Source organism: Gigantopelta aegis, chromosome 15, assembly GCF_016097555.1.
Source record: "Gigantopelta aegis isolate Gae_Host chromosome 15, Gae_host_genome, whole genome shotgun sequence".
In the NCBI taxonomy this organism is placed as follows: domain Eukaryota; kingdom Metazoa; phylum Mollusca; class Gastropoda; order Neomphalida; family Peltospiridae; genus Gigantopelta; species Gigantopelta aegis.
In genome coordinates, this window is record NC_054713.1 from 24,080,545 (window position 1) to 24,099,865 (window position 19,321).

The 19,321-nt window shown below is 36.9% G+C and overlaps 1 protein-coding gene across 2 annotated transcripts in view; it reads left to right on the forward strand.

The window, feature by feature from the left end:
• Nucleotides 1-19,321, forward strand: part of LOC121390661 (protein RCC2-like) — a 45,811-nt gene that overhangs the window by 11,517 nt on the left and 14,973 nt on the right. For both annotated transcript variants that reach the window (XR_005960241.1, XM_041522526.1), the window contains exons 6-8: nt 7,553-7,667; nt 9,726-9,892; nt 12,617-12,797. Coding sequence is in view for 1 of the 2 variants with exons in the window: in XM_041522526.1 (XP_041378460.1) it covers nt 7,553-7,667; nt 9,726-9,892; nt 12,617-12,797 (463 nt within the window). In the remaining variant the exon portion in view is untranslated. The remainder of the gene's footprint in view (nt 1-7,552; nt 7,668-9,725; nt 9,893-12,616; nt 12,798-19,321) is intronic.

Here is a 19,321-nt window from a genome sequence, read left to right on the forward strand (position 1 = left end):
TTTAATAGTATACATCTAGTGGTGGTTTAATACATATACATCTAGTGGTGGTTTAATAAGTATACATCTAGTGGTGGTTTAATAGTATACATCTAGTGGTGGTTTAATACGTATACATCTAGTGGTGGTTTAATAGTATACATCTAGTGGCTATTTAATACGTATACATCTAGTGGTGGTTTAATAGTATACATCTAGTGGCCGTTTAATAGTATACATCTAGTGGTGGTTTAATACGTATACATCTAGTGGTGGTTTAATAGTATACATCTAGTGGCTATTTAATACGTATACATCTAGTGGTGGTTTAATAGTATACATCTAGTGGTGGTTTAATAAGTATACATCTAGTGGTTTAATAAGTATACATCTAGTGGTGGTTTAATAGTATACATCTAGTGGCTGTTTAATAGTATACATCTAGTGGTGGTTTAATAGTATACATCTAGTGGTGGTTTAATACGTATACATCTAGTGGCTGTTTAATACGTATACATCTAGTGGTGGTTTAATAGTATACATCTAGTGGCTGTTTAATAAGTATACATCTAGTGGTGGTTTAATAAGTATACATCTAGTGGTGGTTTAATAAGTATACATCTAGTGGTGGTTTAATAGTATACATCTAGTGGCTGTTTAATACATATACATCTAGTGGCTGTTTAATACGTATACATCTAGTGGTGGTTTAATACGTATACATCTAGTGGTGGTTTAAATAGTATACATCTAGTGGTGGTTTAATAGTATACATCTAGTGGCCGTTTAATAGTATACATCTAGTGGCCGTTTAATAGTATACATCTAGTGGTGGTTTAATAGTATACATCTAGTGGCTGTTTAATAGTATACATCTAGTGGCGGTTTAATAGTATACATCTAGTGGTGGTTTAATAGTATACATCTAGTGGCTGTTTAATAGTATACATCTAGTGGTGGTTTAATAGTATACATCTAGTGGTGGTTTAATAAGTATACATCTAGTGGTGGTTTAATAGTATACATCTAGTGGTGGTTTAATAAGTATACATCTAGTGGCTGTTTAATACGTATACATCTAGTGGTGGTTTAATAGTATACATCTAGTGGCTGTTTAATAAGTATACATCTAGTGGTGGTTTAATAGTATACATCTAGTGGTGGTTTAATTAGTATACATCTAGTGGTGGTTTAATACGTATACATCTAGTGGTTTAATACATATACATCTAGTGGCTGTTTAATACGTATACATCTAGTGGCTGTTTAATACGTATACATCTAATGGTGGTTTAATACGTATACATCTAGTGGTGGTTTAATAGTATACATCTAGTGGCTGTTTAATAAGTATACATCTAGTGGCTGTTTAATAAGTATATATCTAATGGTGTTTTAATACATATACATCTAGTGGCTGTTTAATACGTATACATCTAGTGGTGGTTTAATAGTATACATCTAGTGGCTTTTTAATACGTATACATCTAATGGTGGTTTAATAGTATACATCTAGTGGCTGTTTAATACGTATACATCTAATGGTGGTTTAATAGTATACATCTAGTGGCTGTTTAATACGTATACATCTAGTGGTGGTTTAATAGTATACATCTAGTGGCTGTTTAATAAGTATACATCTAGTGGTGGTTTAATAGTATACATCTAGTGGTGGTTTAATACATATACATCTAGTGGTTTAATACATATACATCTAGTGGCTGTTTAGTACGTATACATCTAGTGGCTGTTTAATACGTATACATCTAATGGTGGTTTAATACGTATACATCTAGTGGTGGTTTAATAGTATACATCTAGTGGTGGTTTAATAGTATACATCTAGTGGCTGTTTAATAAGTATACATCTAGTGGTGGTTTAATAGTATACATCTAGTGGCTGTTTAATAAGTATACATCTAATGGTGGTTTAATACGTATACATCTAGTGGCTGTTTAATATGTATACATCTAGTGGTGGTTTAATAGTATACATCTAGTGGCTGTTTAATAAGTATACATCTAGTGGTGGTTTAATAGTATACATCTAGTGGCTGTTTAATACGTATACATCTAATGGTGGTTTAATAGTATACATCTAGTGGCTGTTTAATACGTATACATCTAATGGTTTTTTAATATGTATACATCTAGTGGTTTAATACATATACATCTAGTGGCGGTTTAATACGTATACATCTAGTGGCGGTTAAATATACTCTTCAAAAGAAGAAACGCAAAACCACATTGTCGTAACATTTGGAGAATTGATTTAATTATTGAATGGTGAGTCCGATAATTACCAGATGTTGCAGGATTGTTCACAATTCACTCTAGTCCATTGTGAGTAAGTGATAGGACACACCACCAAGGTCAAGGTCATCTGGAGTCAATACCGGGTGTGGCCTCCACGTGTGTTGACAACTGCCTGGCACCGCCTGCCCATTGAAGCAACCAGAGTACGGATGACGTCCCGGGGGATGGTGGCACACTCGGCCTGCAAGGCTGCTGCCAGCTCGGGCAGGGTCTGGGGCTGTGGTTGTCGCTGTCGGAGGCGTCGGTCCAACTCGTCCCATAGATGCTCAATTGGGTTCAAATCCGGTGATATCGATGGCCAAGGAAGGACATTAATGTTGTTGTTCTGTAGGAAAGCCGTTGTGAGACGTGCTGTGTGAGGCCTGGCGTTGTCATGTTGGAACACTGCGTTGGCCATAACTGGAACGATGTGTGGCCGGAGGATCTGGTCAATGTAGCCCTGTGCATTCAGGTTGCCCTGCACGTGGACCAGGTCAGTTCTGCCAGTGTGTGAGATGGCTGCCCACACCATGACACTACCCCCGCCGAATCTGTCCACTTCCTGCACGCAGTTTGCCGCATAACGTTCACCACGACGCCTATACACGCGACATCTTCCATTATGACATCGGAGCAGAAATCGGGACTCGTCACTGAACCACACCTGTCTCCATCGCAGTTGAGGCCATTGTCGATGAATCTGGCACCACTGCAGTCGGAGTCGACGGTGTTGTGGTGTTAAGATGACACCTCGAACTGGACGTCTGGCACGAATTCCTACCTCACGAAGGCGGTTCTGTACGGTCTGGTCGGATATCCTGCGCAAACCTGGTATTGCCGCGGCTGTGGAGGTGGCAGTAGTCAATCGTTCCCGAAGGTGGCGTACCCGGATGTAGCGGTCCTGCCCGGGGGTAGTGACCCGTGGTCGACCGGATCTAGGGAGGTCACGTGTTGATCCATGTTGCTGGTAACGGTCCCACAGTCTGGAGATGGTGCTTGGGGACACATGGAATGCCCTGGCAACGGCTGTTCTGGATTCGCCTGCGTCTAGTCGGCCGATGGCATTGTTTCTCTGCGGTTCACTGAGACGTGGCATGTCCTGGATTGTCAACTGTCGGCCAGATACAGAGGCCAGGCAAGCGAACACCCTGCACTTTTATACTGTCGGTGTTCATGTTGCACGTGCAGACAACGCACGTGCAGTGGTGACATGGTTTGCACGTGGCTGCGTTTTTGCGAATATTCACATTTTGGAACTTTATTGTACAGTAGTTGCGTTTTATCGAATGTAACCGTGGGAATGTGTTTGGGACATGCAATGACCTTATATTCACAAAGCATGAACCGGTAGGAAACATAAAATCGGAGTTATAACCCATTTGTACCCTTTTGCGTTTCTTTTTTTGAAGAGTATACGTATACATCTAGTGGCGGTTTAATAAGTATACATCTAGTGGCTGTTTAATAGTATACATCTAGTGGCCGTTTAATACGTATACATCTAGTGGCCGTTTAATAAGTATACGTCTAGTGGCCGTTTAATAAGTATACGTCTAGTGGTGGGTTTAATAGTATACATCTAGTGGTGGTTTAATATGTATACATCTAGTGGTGGTTTAATACGTATACATCTAGTGGTGGTTTAATACGTATACATCTAGTGACGGTTTAATACGTATACATCTAGTGGTGGTTTAATATGTATACATCTAGTGGTGGTTTAATACGTATACATCTAGTGGTGGTTTAATACGTATACATCTAGTGGTGGTTTAATACATATACATCTAGTGGCGGTTTAATACATATACATCTAGTTGTGGTTTAATACGTATACATCTAGTGGTGGTTTAATAGTATACATCTAGTGGTGGTTTAATACATATACATCTAGTGGCGGTTTAATACGTATACATCTAGTGGCTGTTTAATACGTATACATCTAGTGGTGGTTTAATAGTATACATCTAGTGGTGGTTTAATATGTATACATCTAGTGGCTGTTTAATACATTTACATCTAGTGGAGGTTTAATAAGTATACATCTAGTGGTGGTTTAATAGGATACATCTAGTGGTGGTTTAATAGGATACATCTAGTGGTGGTTTAATAAGTATACATCTAGTGGTCGTTTAATACGTAAACATCTAGTGGCAGTTTAATAAGTATACATCTAGTGGTGGTTTAATAGTATACATCTAGTGGCGGTTTAATATGTATACATCTAGTGGTTTAATACATATACATTTAGTGGTGGTTCACTAAATTCATTAATGTTTGCCACTTGGTGCAAACTGCTTGTGAACAACAATTACTATGATTGACAGTGGGGACTACTCAGGCACCTTGGTTATAATGGCCTTTGATAATACCGCAACAATCAGATACCGTAATACATTCTGCTTTCATAGGCTACAGCCAATGAGAAGTCGCCTTGTTATTGAGTAATGATTCGAGCTGAACTATCGAATGCAAATTATACAACCACCAGAACCGAACAGCTGTTGACATTTACCAAATTAACAAAAGGATTAAAATAATGCTTAGTATTAGTAAACATATATTTGTTTACGACAATAACATCATATGATAACATCACAAAAATAGTTTTTTTGTCGAGTCAATCAAATCGCCAAACTTTCCCTTCACGTGACACAACAATGGCAGCATTGCAGAAAACAATGGGACTTACTGGGAACTAAATTGCTGTACGATCAATGAATATTTTTTAATGAATATCAGTTTGGATTTAGAGATGGTTATAATACTACTGATTGTATTTATTTACTAAATGGTTTAATTTCAAATACCCTTAACAACAAAGACAAACTATTCTGTGCATTTGTAGATTTTAAAAAGGCATTTGATACTGTTTCTAGAGATTTCTTATGGCTAAAAATGGTAAAAAATGGAGTTAGTAATAAAATGGTTACTATTTTATCCTCAATGTATGCTCATGTATGGAACTGTGTTAGATTATTTTGGAATACATCTGAATTTTTTTGTCTCACTCGGTGTAAAACAAGGAGAACCTTTAACGCCAATTCTGTTTATTATGTTTGTTAATGATATGCAAGAAGAAATGATTGAAAATGTTAATACACTTAAAATATTGAATGAGATTTCTATTTTTATGTTGATGTATGTTGATGACACTGTACGTTTTTCAAATTCCGAAAAGGAATTACAGAACTTGCTTGACAACTTGAGTTCTTATTGCGATAAATGGGAAATAGAAGTTAATACCAGTAAAACCAAAATATGTGTATTTGAAAAAAGAAAATCACTCCATAACTTTAGCTTTAAATATAAAAATATAGTGATAGATATTGTTGATATGTTTAATTATTTAGGTATTACATTTAGTTATACTGGTAATTTTAAGACAGCATGTAGATTGTTAGCGGAACAGGCTATAAAAAGTATGTTTTCTTTGTACCCTGTATAATTTATTTTTGTCTGTTCCAGTGAATATTAGCACAAAATTGTTTGATTTTACCAATGTTGTTGTATGGTTCTGAAGTAGCTGGCATAAATTCTATTACAGACCTGGAAAAAAGTTGAAATTAAGTACCGGTACTGTAAGACTATTTTAAATGCACAAGCTAGAACAAATGCTGCTGTTTTTGCAGAATTAGGACGAATACTGATCTCTGTTTTGTGTAAACAAAGAATTTTGTTGTATTGGTTAAAAATGGTAGAGATGGTGGTCTTAATGTTACAAAATGTTATGTGGAGCAGGGTAAAAAGACAAAAAACTGCCAAAGTTTCCACTATGTGGTACGAGTGAGTTTCGAGAATGTTGTTGGGAGATAATTCTTTCATTATTGGTGTGTGCACCAATGTAAAATGGCCGCATTCACGATGTCTATACAGATGTAGTAATGTTTTAATATATTTTAAGTTCTTCAAGTAGTCAGTGGGCCCATTGGGCTATTTCTCGCTCCAGCCAGTGCACCACGACTGGTACGTCAAAGGCGGTTGTATGTGCTATCCTGTCTGTGGGATGGTGCATATAAAAGATCCCTTGTTGCTAATCAGAACAATTAGCCCATAAAGTGGTGACAGCGGGTTTCCTCCCTCAATATCTGTGTGGTCCTTAACCATATGTCTGATGCCATATAACTGTAAATAAAATGTGTTGAGTGCGTCATTAAATAAACCATTTCCTTCATAGCAATTTAAACATTTTAGACATAGATATGGTCCTTGAACTTAGGAGATGTGAAAATATGTTTTCCAGACCTTTTTATTATTATTTTTTACGAGATAATAAAATTTGTTGGGCCCTGGTAGGGAACATATATAGAGGATAATAAACAAGTTACCAGTTATTATCAAATTTATGTCCCGAGTGAAATAATTTTCACTTGTCACAAGCTTTAGCAAGTGACAAGTGAATATGATTTCATGAGGGACATAAATTTGATAACTGGTACCGAGTTTGTTATTCTATTTATTACCCCAGCTATATGGGTTGGGTTTTTTAAAGCCTTTAGTTTCGATATAGCCTACATCGGCTACACGTCTATTATATAGAAACGGCGTAAACTACTTTACTGTTCTGGGTATTGCTTTAACTTTGTATTTTATTCATTTGTTCACAGATAATTTTCAAAACCCAAAGTTCTATATACAGTATTCTGTAAAAAACATCTATAATGAATTGCATTAAACTACCATTTTATTACAAGTTTAACACTGAAACCAGAAAGACGAAATCACAAATGCTTTAAACTACTGTGTGTGCTTTGCCAAATCATGATGACGTCATATTTAGTACCGACAAGGTGACTGGTTTGTTGGCATCAAATCGTCCAATAGTAGGGTACGTTAAACCAAGGCATGATAACTTCTCAGTGAGAAATTATTATTTTTATTTTCCCCGTTATGAGTGCCTGCTGGGGTAATAAATTAAATTAAGCAGTTCTCTCAGAATACTTGTTTTAATTTAATTTTATGTACATAAAGTTAGTAAAACTTTTCACTTCAGCACATTTATAAATATTTCTTTTATTTTGATGTGTATTGTTAAAAACTTTTCTTTTTTTTTTTTCATATGCCAGCTCGGGTGTCACTTACTATATAGGCCTGCAAGAATGTGAAACATAATATTTAATAAGCAGTAAGCATAGCATGTTTGATACTAATACAGTGGTTACTGCCTCACTAAACTACTATTTTTCACTTTTAATTTGTTGTTTTTAACTTTGTTATGCTATTTTTTGTATAGTTTCATTTTCCATCTATAATTAATATTTTTTTTGTAATTTTGTAGGTACACTACAAAGGTCCTCCAATCCGGAAAGTGCGATGTGGTGGTGAGTTTAGCACAATGTCTGATATCCGTGGCAACATGTACACATTTGGATGTCCAGAATACGGACAACTAGGTAAATAAATGAATATCAGTAGTTTTATTACTGTCTACAAGCAAACAGCTAGGTAAATGTATGACTACCAAAAGTTTTATTACTGTCTACAAGCAAACAGCTAGGTAAATGAATGACTACCAAGAGTTTTATTACTGTCTACAAGAAAACAGCTAGGTAAATGAATGAATATCATTAGTTTTATTAGTCTACAAAAAAATAGCTATGTATATGTATGACTACCAAGAGTTTTATTACTGTCTACAACTACAAGAAAACAGCTAGGTAAATGTATGGCTACCAAGAGTTTTATTACTGTCTACAAGCAAACAGCTAGGTAAATGAATGGCTACCAGTAGTTTTATTACTGTCTACAAGCAAACAGCTAGGTGAATGTATGACTACCAGTGGTTTTATTAGTCCATTGTTAGGTATTTAGGAACTGTTTTACCTGTCATAGTAATTAGGTGTGCTTGATATACTGGTACACAAGTTGTTTGCAAGAGGTAGTCGACTGCCACGCTCGATCTTGTGAAAATTGTTTTTCTAAAGCACTTCAAATCAAGGTGTAGCGGCAATTGATTTAAGGCACTTCCACGCTGTCAAAGCACTTACTTTACGTATCAAGGCGTAACGGCCCTGGGGAAACCCCTGTCAGTAGTTTTATTACTGTCTACAAGCAAACAGCTAGGTAAATGTATGACTAACAAAGAGTTTTATTAGTCTACAAGCAAACAGCTACGGTAAATGTATGACTAACAGGTTTTATTACTCAGGTTTTATTACTGTTTACAAGCAAACAGCTAGGTAAATGTATGACTACCAAGTTTTATTACTGTCTACAAGCAAACAGCTAGGTAAATGAATGAATATCAGTAGTTTTATTACTGTCTACAAGAAAACAGCTAGGTAAATGTATGGCTACCAAGAGTTTTATTACTGTCTATAAGCAAACAGCTAGGTGAATGTATGACTACCAGTAGTTTTATTACTGTCTACAAGCAAACAGCTAGGTGAATGTATGACTACCAGTGGTTTATTACTGTCTACAAGCAAACAGCTAGGTAAATGTATGACTACCAGTAGTTTTATTACTGTCTACAAGCAAACAGCTAGGTGAATGTATGACTACCAGTGGTTTTATTACTGTCTACAAGCAAACAGCTAGGTAAATGTATGACTACCAAGAGTTTTATTACTGTATACAAGAAAACAGCTATGTAAATGAATGAATACCAAGAGTTTTATTAGTCTACAAGCAAACAGCTAGGTAAATGTATGACTACCAAGAGTTTTATTACTGTCTACAAGTGAATAGTTAAGAAGTAAGTAAATGAATACCAGTAGTTTTATTACTGTCTACAGGCAGACAGTTAAGTAAGTAAATGAATTCCCGTTGTATTACTGTTTACGGTCGGACAGTTAAGTAGCAGTCCTTCACATTTGCAAATATCAGGTGAGTGAAAAATCACTCACCTCATGAGCTCTGTTGAGCATTTAGCATACTAAAGGGAACATGTTGAGTATAAGAATGAATGAATGAATGTTTAACGACACCCCAGCACAAAAATACACATTGCATAGATGGTGTCATAAAAGTTTATTATATAAAAATATTGTTGAGTATACCTTGACAAAATGTGTAAATCAACTTCAAATAACACTGTCTTACAGGGTTTGCACACATCCTGGAAAGTGCTTTAACTCCTAGAAAAATAAATTAACCTCCTGGAAAGTCCTGAGGGGACTATAGGTTTTATCTCTATCTGTCCGTCCATCTGTCTGTCCCACATATATTTTTCCGGATGTTTTTTTCTCACAATGCCTTGAGATATTGAGCTGACATTTTGTGTATAGCTTTATCATGTACTGTTACAGATCAAGTTTGACTTTCATGCAATTTATTTTGACCCTTGAACTTCGGAGATATGAAAATATGTTTTCCAGATGTGTAGTTGGTGAAATAACAGTTTAATTTTATATACACAATGAAAAACCTATATTATACTAATTATATTTGTGAGATTAAAGCAGTTAGTATAGAATTTGTAATTGTTATGGTGTTCCTTTCTTTCAAAGGTCACAATACTGATGGTAAATTCTTTGTGACGAGTAACAAGCTATCCTTCAAGTGTGAACTGGTTCCCCGGAAGGTGAATGTGTGGATTGAGAAGACTCGAGACAATCATGTGGTTCCGGTAACCGACGTTGAAGTGCGCGACATTGCGTGTGGAAACAACCATGTGGTATGTATTGCTGGTGTAACAGTGAAACTTACTTTCTCATTTGTGTGATTTAACAAACTGAATCATTATCTCAATTGCATCCATTTTTCACTACTCCTAGTAACTTGGTGGGAAAATGCACCATTTTGTTAGGTTCATGGAAGCAGGTTTAAACTCGCATAATGTTATACTCTGTTGACAGTTGATGTTAAACTTAAAGGCGCTCAATTACAGATTATAAGTATAGATTATAAATGGAAATTACATTCATTTGGAATACCAAACCTAGTTATTATATGATCCAAAACATTTTAATTGAACTAAGATCGAGGGAATTCCATGACATGCTTCATTTTTAAAATTTGGAAGTCTTCTTGTGAAAAGTCATAAAAAATACAGCAAAACAAACTCGCAGTGATGAGGCTATATATACGACAACCATATAAAGTATTTTTCAATTTTATATAAACGACAGCCGTGTATAGAGACTTGGCAAATGAGGGTCGGCTATATACATGGCAAATAATAAAAAATATATTATTTCATGATGAAAATAACTGAATACGCTGAAATAAAATAATAAACAGTCGGAACATGAACTCACCATTTATTATTATTATTATTATCAGGTGCATTTGCATGGAATTTAGCAGGGATAGAGTTTAGATGGTTACAACGCTATAGTGCTTGGTTCAAAAACGGATGACGTTTTCTAATGTCACCATTAAACGTGTCTACTGTCGCATGTTTTGCCATCCAAAGGTTGGCTTAATTATTACTTATCCCAGTTGAATCCAGTTCTATGTGCAGGGACAAGTTCAGACTGCCCTTTGTGTGTGTGTACACGCACGTTAATCTTGCATTTGTATAGCCACCACCCACCCCCAGATAAAACACCGCCCTTCCACCCCAAAACTACCCCAAAAAGGTAGTAGTAGGCTAATAATAATAATAACTGTGTATTATTATTATTATTATTATTATTACATGTATTATAATGTTGGTAAAATCACGTCGCAGTGGGGTGGGTGGGGGCTGTTGTTATAGAAACATTACATAAATTTAGAGCCCGGGAATGGTCTTGGCGTTACTGGTATAAAAAAAAAATGTATTTTGAGATTTACTGCCCCTTGCAATTTTGCGCATTTGAAATATGACTAAGTACAGCAAAATAACCTTTCAATCATACAGTGTATTTATTTGCGGTAAAATTTACTTTTTAAAACATGGACGTAAGGAGCCTCAAATTTGCAATCTGTTTAAAATTATTAAGTTCAAGCCCTGTTGATTTCAGGGAATCTACCACAGCAGCTGATAATTTGTAATTTTTATTTATTTATTATTGTTATTATTATTATTATTTTAATTTATTATTAATTTTTTGTTAGTACTGTAGGGGCAATATTACGCTATTCATATGTCTATGGAAACCATTCACAAAAGGGTTCCGCTAGATTCATATACTCCCCCACTCCCCTGTTCAGAAAATATACTGTTCGTACAGTACTTAGTCAGAGTATGACAAATATTTTGAAAAGTCACTAGCCACAGGGCTAGTGGGTTTGTAAAAACCACTAGCTCACCAAGATAAAGCACTAGCCCAAATTCCTGATCAATTATAACTGGATTTTTATATATTTAGGGCCTACTATTTGTGTCGCCAGGGACAAGTAAACAATGCATGCTGTAACTGTGACGATGTAGAGATAGTATATGTTACTGCAGTTTGCAGACCTAGTTCAAGTGGATTATTATATACTGATTGCGTTGTTGATATTATTCGATGACAAACATCACAATCAACTTTATTAGAGGAAATTTTAACTGAGAGAAAAAAACCACCAAAAAAAAACTATCGAGCGATAAGGAGAGTGTTTCTTACTAGCCGAACTTAAAAATTACTAGCCACGGGCGTCGGGCTAGCGGATTTGTCGAACTCTGTTAGTATGTATTCCTCCTGTTCCAGATGGTTCAGTAATATGGATCAATCAAATACTTATTTACTGCCTATATACATTTTTGCTGTGAATATAGCCAGCCCTCGTTCGTGGTGGCTATATACACGGTCGTCGTATATAAACACCGTCTACTTAGAGTATTCTTTAAAAATGTAACAATTCCTATTCCAAGTCAGCTGTTATGGCATATTTTGCATATTAATGAATTTAATACGGTGGAAAATGAAGGTGTTTCTGATCTAGATGTTTAGAGTTTTTTTGCATACGACTAACGATAAATTTACCTATAAATGCAAAGGCCTAACTAGTCGAGATTGTCGACATTTAACATGCTTCTGTTAATAAAATAAATTAATGTATAAGCTTATCATTCACTACATGTTTTTATTAATTTTTATTAACTTATTTTCATTGTTGTTTTTTCCTTGTTACACAAGTTTGGTAAATCGTTTTGACACTGCAGCGGTTATTTGGGAGTTGCCCATCACGTGACTACAAAAATAATATGTCACACCTCTTCGCTCCAAATAACTGTTATTTTTTCCTGAATTATGGACCGTTGACATAATTCAATTATTTTTACAAAATATCAGTAATATTACTAATAAGTGAGTTATGTTAGTTATGTAGATGGTTAAATAAAGTACTTTTAGCGACAAATCAAATGTATATATATTTTCAGATAATACTTTGTTAGGTCATTAACATCCGTGACAGAAACAGATTTTCAGCATAATACTATTAAACTTATTTGAACTCATACAGTGTTACGATACTCTGTTGACAGTTGGTGTTAGACTCAAGGAAGCGGGTTTTCAGCTGGGGATTCGGTGGATATGGACGTCTGGGCCATGCTGCACCTAAAGATGAATTGGTTCCTCGCCTACTGAAGAACTTCGAAGGACCGAACAGAGGAGCCATTCAAATACACGCTGGGTCTGCATTCAGCCTGGCCGTCTCCGAAATGGGTATGACTTTTATAGTAGCTCAGCAGTAATTTGGACCAGCTTTTATTAATGCCTTCCATGTGTCACTGGCAGTTCAAAAGTTAGCTGCAGTCCTCAAAGGTCATAGAAATGTAAAATAAGCTTTCATGTTACTTATTCCATCGGTTGTTAAACCTGTTGTCAGTTCTATTTAGTCTGTTGGTTTTTATTATCTTTATTGATTGTTTTATGTGTGGAATTTCTTCCTACAACATTATTGTGTATTTATTTTGACGTAATTCACTTCATTAACAAGTGATTTTTTCAAATTTTTAATCGTTGTGTGTTCCAGTCAGCAAGGCGTGGCACCATTTTCAAAATGGCGACTTTTGTTTACCGGAATTGTACAGACTTATGTTTTTTCTTTCTATTTCACAGATTGAAATTATTATTATTATCATTTATTTTATTTTTTTATTTTTAAATTATTTATTATCCCCAGATCAAGCAGACAATGTCAAGGTTGGGGAGCCTAGAATCATTGCTGTACAATCAGTCATGATTATGGTTGATACAATAATTTATTTCTTTTAAAAATATATGTCTGGTGTTCTGCTATAATGAAAGTGAAGTGCATCACATTATTTTTTTTCTTACTAGATTAATTTGGTAGTGAATATATACGTATTACCAGTATTAATCGGACAATACTGAATATATTAAAATAAATTCTTTATCATTTGTGATTTAACTTATTTTAAATCAACAAAATAGATAAAGTTTCTATTAAAAATTGTTTTAATTGCCATGCTTTGCATGTTGGTGGTTTTATAGTATTTTCTGATATAAATGCTCTCTATCTATATATGAATTCCCAGACACTAGTTGGTTTTGATCGGGGGTGGGGGGGGGGGGAGAGATAAAAATGGGGGGAGGAAGAGAGAAGAAATATAGAAGTAGAAACAAACATCACTTGTAATGCGCTAGCAATTCAAAACAAGTTGAAAGGGAAAATTAATGATTTAAGGAATAAAAGTGTCAGTTGAAAAAAAAGAAAAAGAAAAAAGTTATTTCTCCGATTCTTAAATGAAGAGATTGAGCCATTTTTCCCAATGTATGTTAAATTTGTCGTACTCACAATTTTAGTATAAATATATTTTTCAATTTGAAATTTCTTTTTCAGGATATGTTCGATAGCATTTATATGTAAATATTTGTGAAGTATTTTCATATTATAAATATAATATTTTATACTGAATATTAACCAGTTCACTACATAAGTTAGTTCGCCATCCACAATCCCAAACATAATAGCTTTTTTATTGAATGAGGTGGCAATTCCTGTTTTATAAAAAATCCACTTTTCAACAGTTTCCCATAGGTTTCTTACTTTATTGCAGTCATAAAAAAGGTACTGTAAAGTCTCCGGTTCATTATTACAAAAAGTGCATTTATTAGAATCTATGTAATGAATCATATGAAGAAATGTATTAGTGGCAAGAATTCTATGAAGCAGTCTGTACTGAAACCATCTTAAAGTTGTATCTTTCAGACATTTAAATGGCAAAACATAATATATCCCCCAAGTATAGTAATCGCAGTTCAAACCCTTATTTGCATATTTTATCTGTGACTTTGGAATTATGCTTTTATAGTTCAATATGTTGTACATGTCTTTACTTCCAGTATATTTATTTAGCACAATTTTCAGTTTGAAAGGTAAAATTGGGCTTTGAATGGAACAGATGGATGGAGGAAGACCCGCATGAACTTTGTTCCGAGGTGTAGACCTCCTTGTGAAGACAAATCACGGTGTGACTTCAGTTCGGTTCTCACGTCGACAGAGTTTGCGACTTACCAGCGAGTGATGCGATCTGCGCGAAGGTCGGAGACGATGGTGGTGCCGGTGTCATCATTCCAACCATTCATCGCTGACTCGGTTGCAAACATCTTGAAAAGCATGCTAACGACGATGGTCACTGCGGCTCCAGTGGTGGTTCCAGTGGCACCTGTTCCCGTCGCCGCCCAGGCTTCACCAACATCATTTGTTTGTGAATTGGCACGACATTAGACTTGGACTTCGCCGTCTGAGGCTACAGCGATACAGGATCCAGCGGTTATTCTGGTGCACAATCTGCCCACTCGTCCAGTAATAAATCGAAGATTTCCTCATCTCATTGGAGCCGGGACCATAGCATTCACTACGGCTTCCCAAGGGCCGTACGTGTCTAAGGCGCCAGAGACTACTGTGTTTGGGATCCAGCGGCTACTCCAGGCAATTTGGTACTTGTGACGATCATCACACTCATCCCGAGAGAAGAGCTAACCGTCCACTACTCATCGGAGCCATGATCGCAGCAGTCCCCATGTCATTTGGGGTAGACACCAGCTCCGCAGTCTAGATCAAGCTTCACAGGTAGCTAACAGGTCCCAATGGGACCGTACACATTCTGGATCGCCACAGCTTTCCATTGCAACCGCACTGCATTCCACGGGCCGCTTAGTGAGAAGGCATCATTCACACAGTCTTGAGAATCAGACTTCATGGAATGCCAGCGGGACTGTCCATAGTTGGATGCACCACAGCCGTTCAGCACTGGTGCTTGACTTGCTTGTTTCCGGCTTCTGGGTTTTTTCCTTCTGATGGTTCACAACCAACTGTCATCGAGGTCACTTATTCCTGCATACCTTTGCAGCTATCAATGCTGCCGCAGTTCCTGGACCTTCGGCTACAGTCAGTTCGGGTGACCGTACTCTGTAGCCTACAGCGAATCTGATGAACGGCACCGATGGTCAACCCGGGTAACAGGTCTACGGTGACTTCCACTCAGCAATTGTCTCGAGATTGAAGTTTTCAACTCATCATAGCCGAGAACACAGCCAGTCTCCATGGGCCATTCCGACAGACGGTGTTGATTCAGCCAACCAGATTTAATGGCTTCCAACGGGACCATTCACGGTCCAGCTCGCCACGTGTAGCTCCTTTCCATGGTCTTTTATGGGTCAGTCTACCATGATGGCACAGATTTTCCAGCTTTAAAAATTCAACCTTCACGCGGTTTGATAGATTCCACTGGGTTCACCCCAGTCCGTGTCATCTCGACCAGTGTTCTACATGGGATCAACGAATCTGTGCTAGATTCATGAGCCGTTGACGACATCTTGGAAGAGTCCAATGTATATGATCGGGACTGACTTTTTCCCTGACAGCTGATTTCTGTACAGCACCGATAATTTTTGAGATCGTCAGAACACCTGTTGATTGTCAGTTCGCCGCAGTTGTTGTTGAGGTGGAAGGAAGATACCTTTACTTAACACCTTCAGTTCGGGTTGTTGTTCCAGTTAAAGCTTTTGTCTTGGTTACTATAACAACTCAATGAGTTGTGGTAAAACTCGCTACATGGTCTTTGACATGCAGCCAGTTGTGGGGGGTTTCGCTTGCTGTCACCGATTCGATATGACAAGCGTTACGGTTTGGCATACACTGGTCAACTGTTGGCGCTGTTTTGAGACCCCATGACGAGCACTGTGTACCATGCAGCGGTTCATCTGTTGATCGTTGACATTACCAAGATATTTGGTGGGTCGATCACTACATCCGTTGGTATCGCAAGTCAATCGCCACTTCCGCTGGTTCAGGAAGTTATCAGTGCTAGGTACGATGAGATTTATTATTCGGACAGCTGCCTTCTGGAATTTTGAACGAATTGGTATGTCGTCAGCCGGCAGCAATCATCCATTTGACATCACGTGGTTCAGGGGTTTTTTTAACGCAACCATTTTATTACGATCTATTGTAGATTATCAACCCACTGACATTCATGGTTGTTACGATCAGCATTCATGTATGTTGCAGAGAAAATCATCTGTTTGCTACTTCCTTAGCATCGGGCAGTGTGAATGCCATGGATACCTACCATATGGTCTTTACGTTATTTAACATCAATGTACATTGCGAATATAGCGTAGCGGCCCACTCTGCCGTTGTAGTGGAGCAAATATCTGGGGCTATCTTTCAAAGGGGTGGTCTACGGAGTATAACATTTATTATTATATACCAAAATGTTCATCTTGGTCTGTAGTTTTCAAATCCTGTATTTGCCACCTTGGCAAACCTTGCGTAACTCCACAATTCAACCCTGAAACTGTAAAATATGTCTAATTCTCTTTCTATGCATCAAATCTGGTATTTAAATGAATCAGTGACTGTCAAAATGGTAAATGGGTATACATCTTTAGCAAAAAAAGGAATATTATTTCAATAAATGAATCAAAATGGCTGCCAAAACATACCACATGATGGCAACCCAATCTTACTACCTTACGTACAGTAATTATTATAGCATTTTTATGATTGATTTTTTTTGTAATTGGGCATATTTTTGAGACATATGGCTACAAAATGCATTAATTATGCATGTTTTAAGATCAGAAATGTTTCTTGATACATATCTTTTTTTAGAAATTTCGGAGAACTGCAATCAAGCTAATCAGGTAAATTTCATATAAACAAGTCTTTTGTTAACATTAGTTTGTACTGGACAAATGAGAGAGTACATCTACAGTTGGAGTGATTGATTTGCAGTTGCAGTTGTACTGGAGCTGATGAGTTATCTTTCTATTATTTACATTTGGAATTGGCACAAAAGAGCAGACGACACCTGGAAATTCACAGTTATGTAATATTTAATGCACGGTGTTACTATTACCTGCCTGTCTACGAGTTACATAAGTAAATACATTTTCCCCAAAGGACTTTGCAATGATGCTTATTTGGTTTCTGTTTAAGAAACCTTCTGAAATGGATTGGCACATGACGGATAAAATTAGCATATGGTCACAGTAAACTGCCCAAACAATTTTCCAAGTAATACGATTGACAATGCAAAACAGGTCACATGTAGGTTATCACTTAGTTTGAAAATATTAATTCCATGGTCATCATTTAAGTGTTCCTGTTTCTACATAAAAATTTCTAAAAGCTTTTGTCAGAAAAAGTTCAAATATATGCAAATTTTTATATGCAGATATTAGTCAGTTTTGTAAGTCAATAATGAACATTACAGTAGCTGGATAACTGAATCACTGAATTTCTCACTTTCTGAGGCCATAACTCACATAGACAGAAAGTAGAGCTTACAATTACAAGATACATTTAACACATATTAGATACAGAAACAGTGATTTTGATTACTGAAAAAATATACAGAATATATATCATGGATGAGAACGACCAAAGTGAATCAGCACCGAACGATAGGATATTTGAATCTGATAGGAAGGAAATGGTTTATTTAATGATGCACTCAACACATTTTATTTACGGTTATATGGTGTCGGGCATATTGTTAAGGACCACATAGATATTGAGGGAGGAAACCTGCTATCGCCATTTCATGGGCTACTCTTTTCGATTAGTAGCAAGGGATCTTTTATATGCAGTATCCCATAGACAGAATAGCACATACTACGGCCTTTGTTGTACCAGTCGTGGTGCACTGGCTGGATGAATCTGATAGATGTGTGTTAATCAAGGTAGTAAGCTTATATTGGGAGCGGCTGACAATTGGGATCACAACGAACGGACCGTAGATGGCAAAAGGACCACTCATACCATGACCTCTGTCTTGGTATCTCCAAAGATTGGCGAGAAAGTATCTTTCTCACGAATACCCAGGATACAAGACAGAACTTTCGATGTATCGTCAGTACCAGGTAAAAAGGTTAAGATGTTTGTGATGAAGACTGTTCATGCTCTCTTAGTAGGCAGCCCTGTACTGTAGCATGTGAATGTAAAGTTGCAGTCGCTACTGATGAAGATTCTGATGCCGCAATGTGCACAAATGTCCATACTATACTGAGTCAAATTAAAAACTTCACAATCTAAAATTTGAATAAAGTCATTGAGTGTTGAAAGCAGGTATTTTTCAGGAATAAATATTGTAATTGCAATGTCTACACTCTATTTGAAGCCCACCACAGCCCACGTGACCCAATCCATAGCACGTGCACAGCACCATTAAGGCAAAAGTGGTTTTGCATGTGCCACTGGTCACGTGACTACAATAGCATACGTGTTTTCGTCGTTACTTGTTCACAGTAGTCTGACACAACGAAAAAACACATTAAAATGATATTTGTTACGACCTGTTTCGATGGTACACCTAGAAATGTGCAGCGTGAATGTGCCGTTGGCATGTTGCATGTGGGAACGTCAGTAGTTGACATTGCAAAGGGTTGGGTTGTAGTCGACGGGCAATTTATGATCTGCAGACACGAGTACACCAAATGGGCACCACAGCTGATCGCCTCCGACCGGGTAGACCACATCATAAGCAGATGGCCGTCATATTATGTTACATCACCTCCGCAACCGTTTCATGACAGCAACCAGTAATGAACTTTATAGACGTCAGGTGTCCACACAAATGATCCGAAATCGGCTGCGAAATGCTCACCTCCAAGCACGGTGCCCATATGTTAGACCCATTTTGACCCAATTCCATCAACGTTAACTGTGGGCACAATGCCACTTGCGATGGACTCAAGATTCACATTGCAATTTG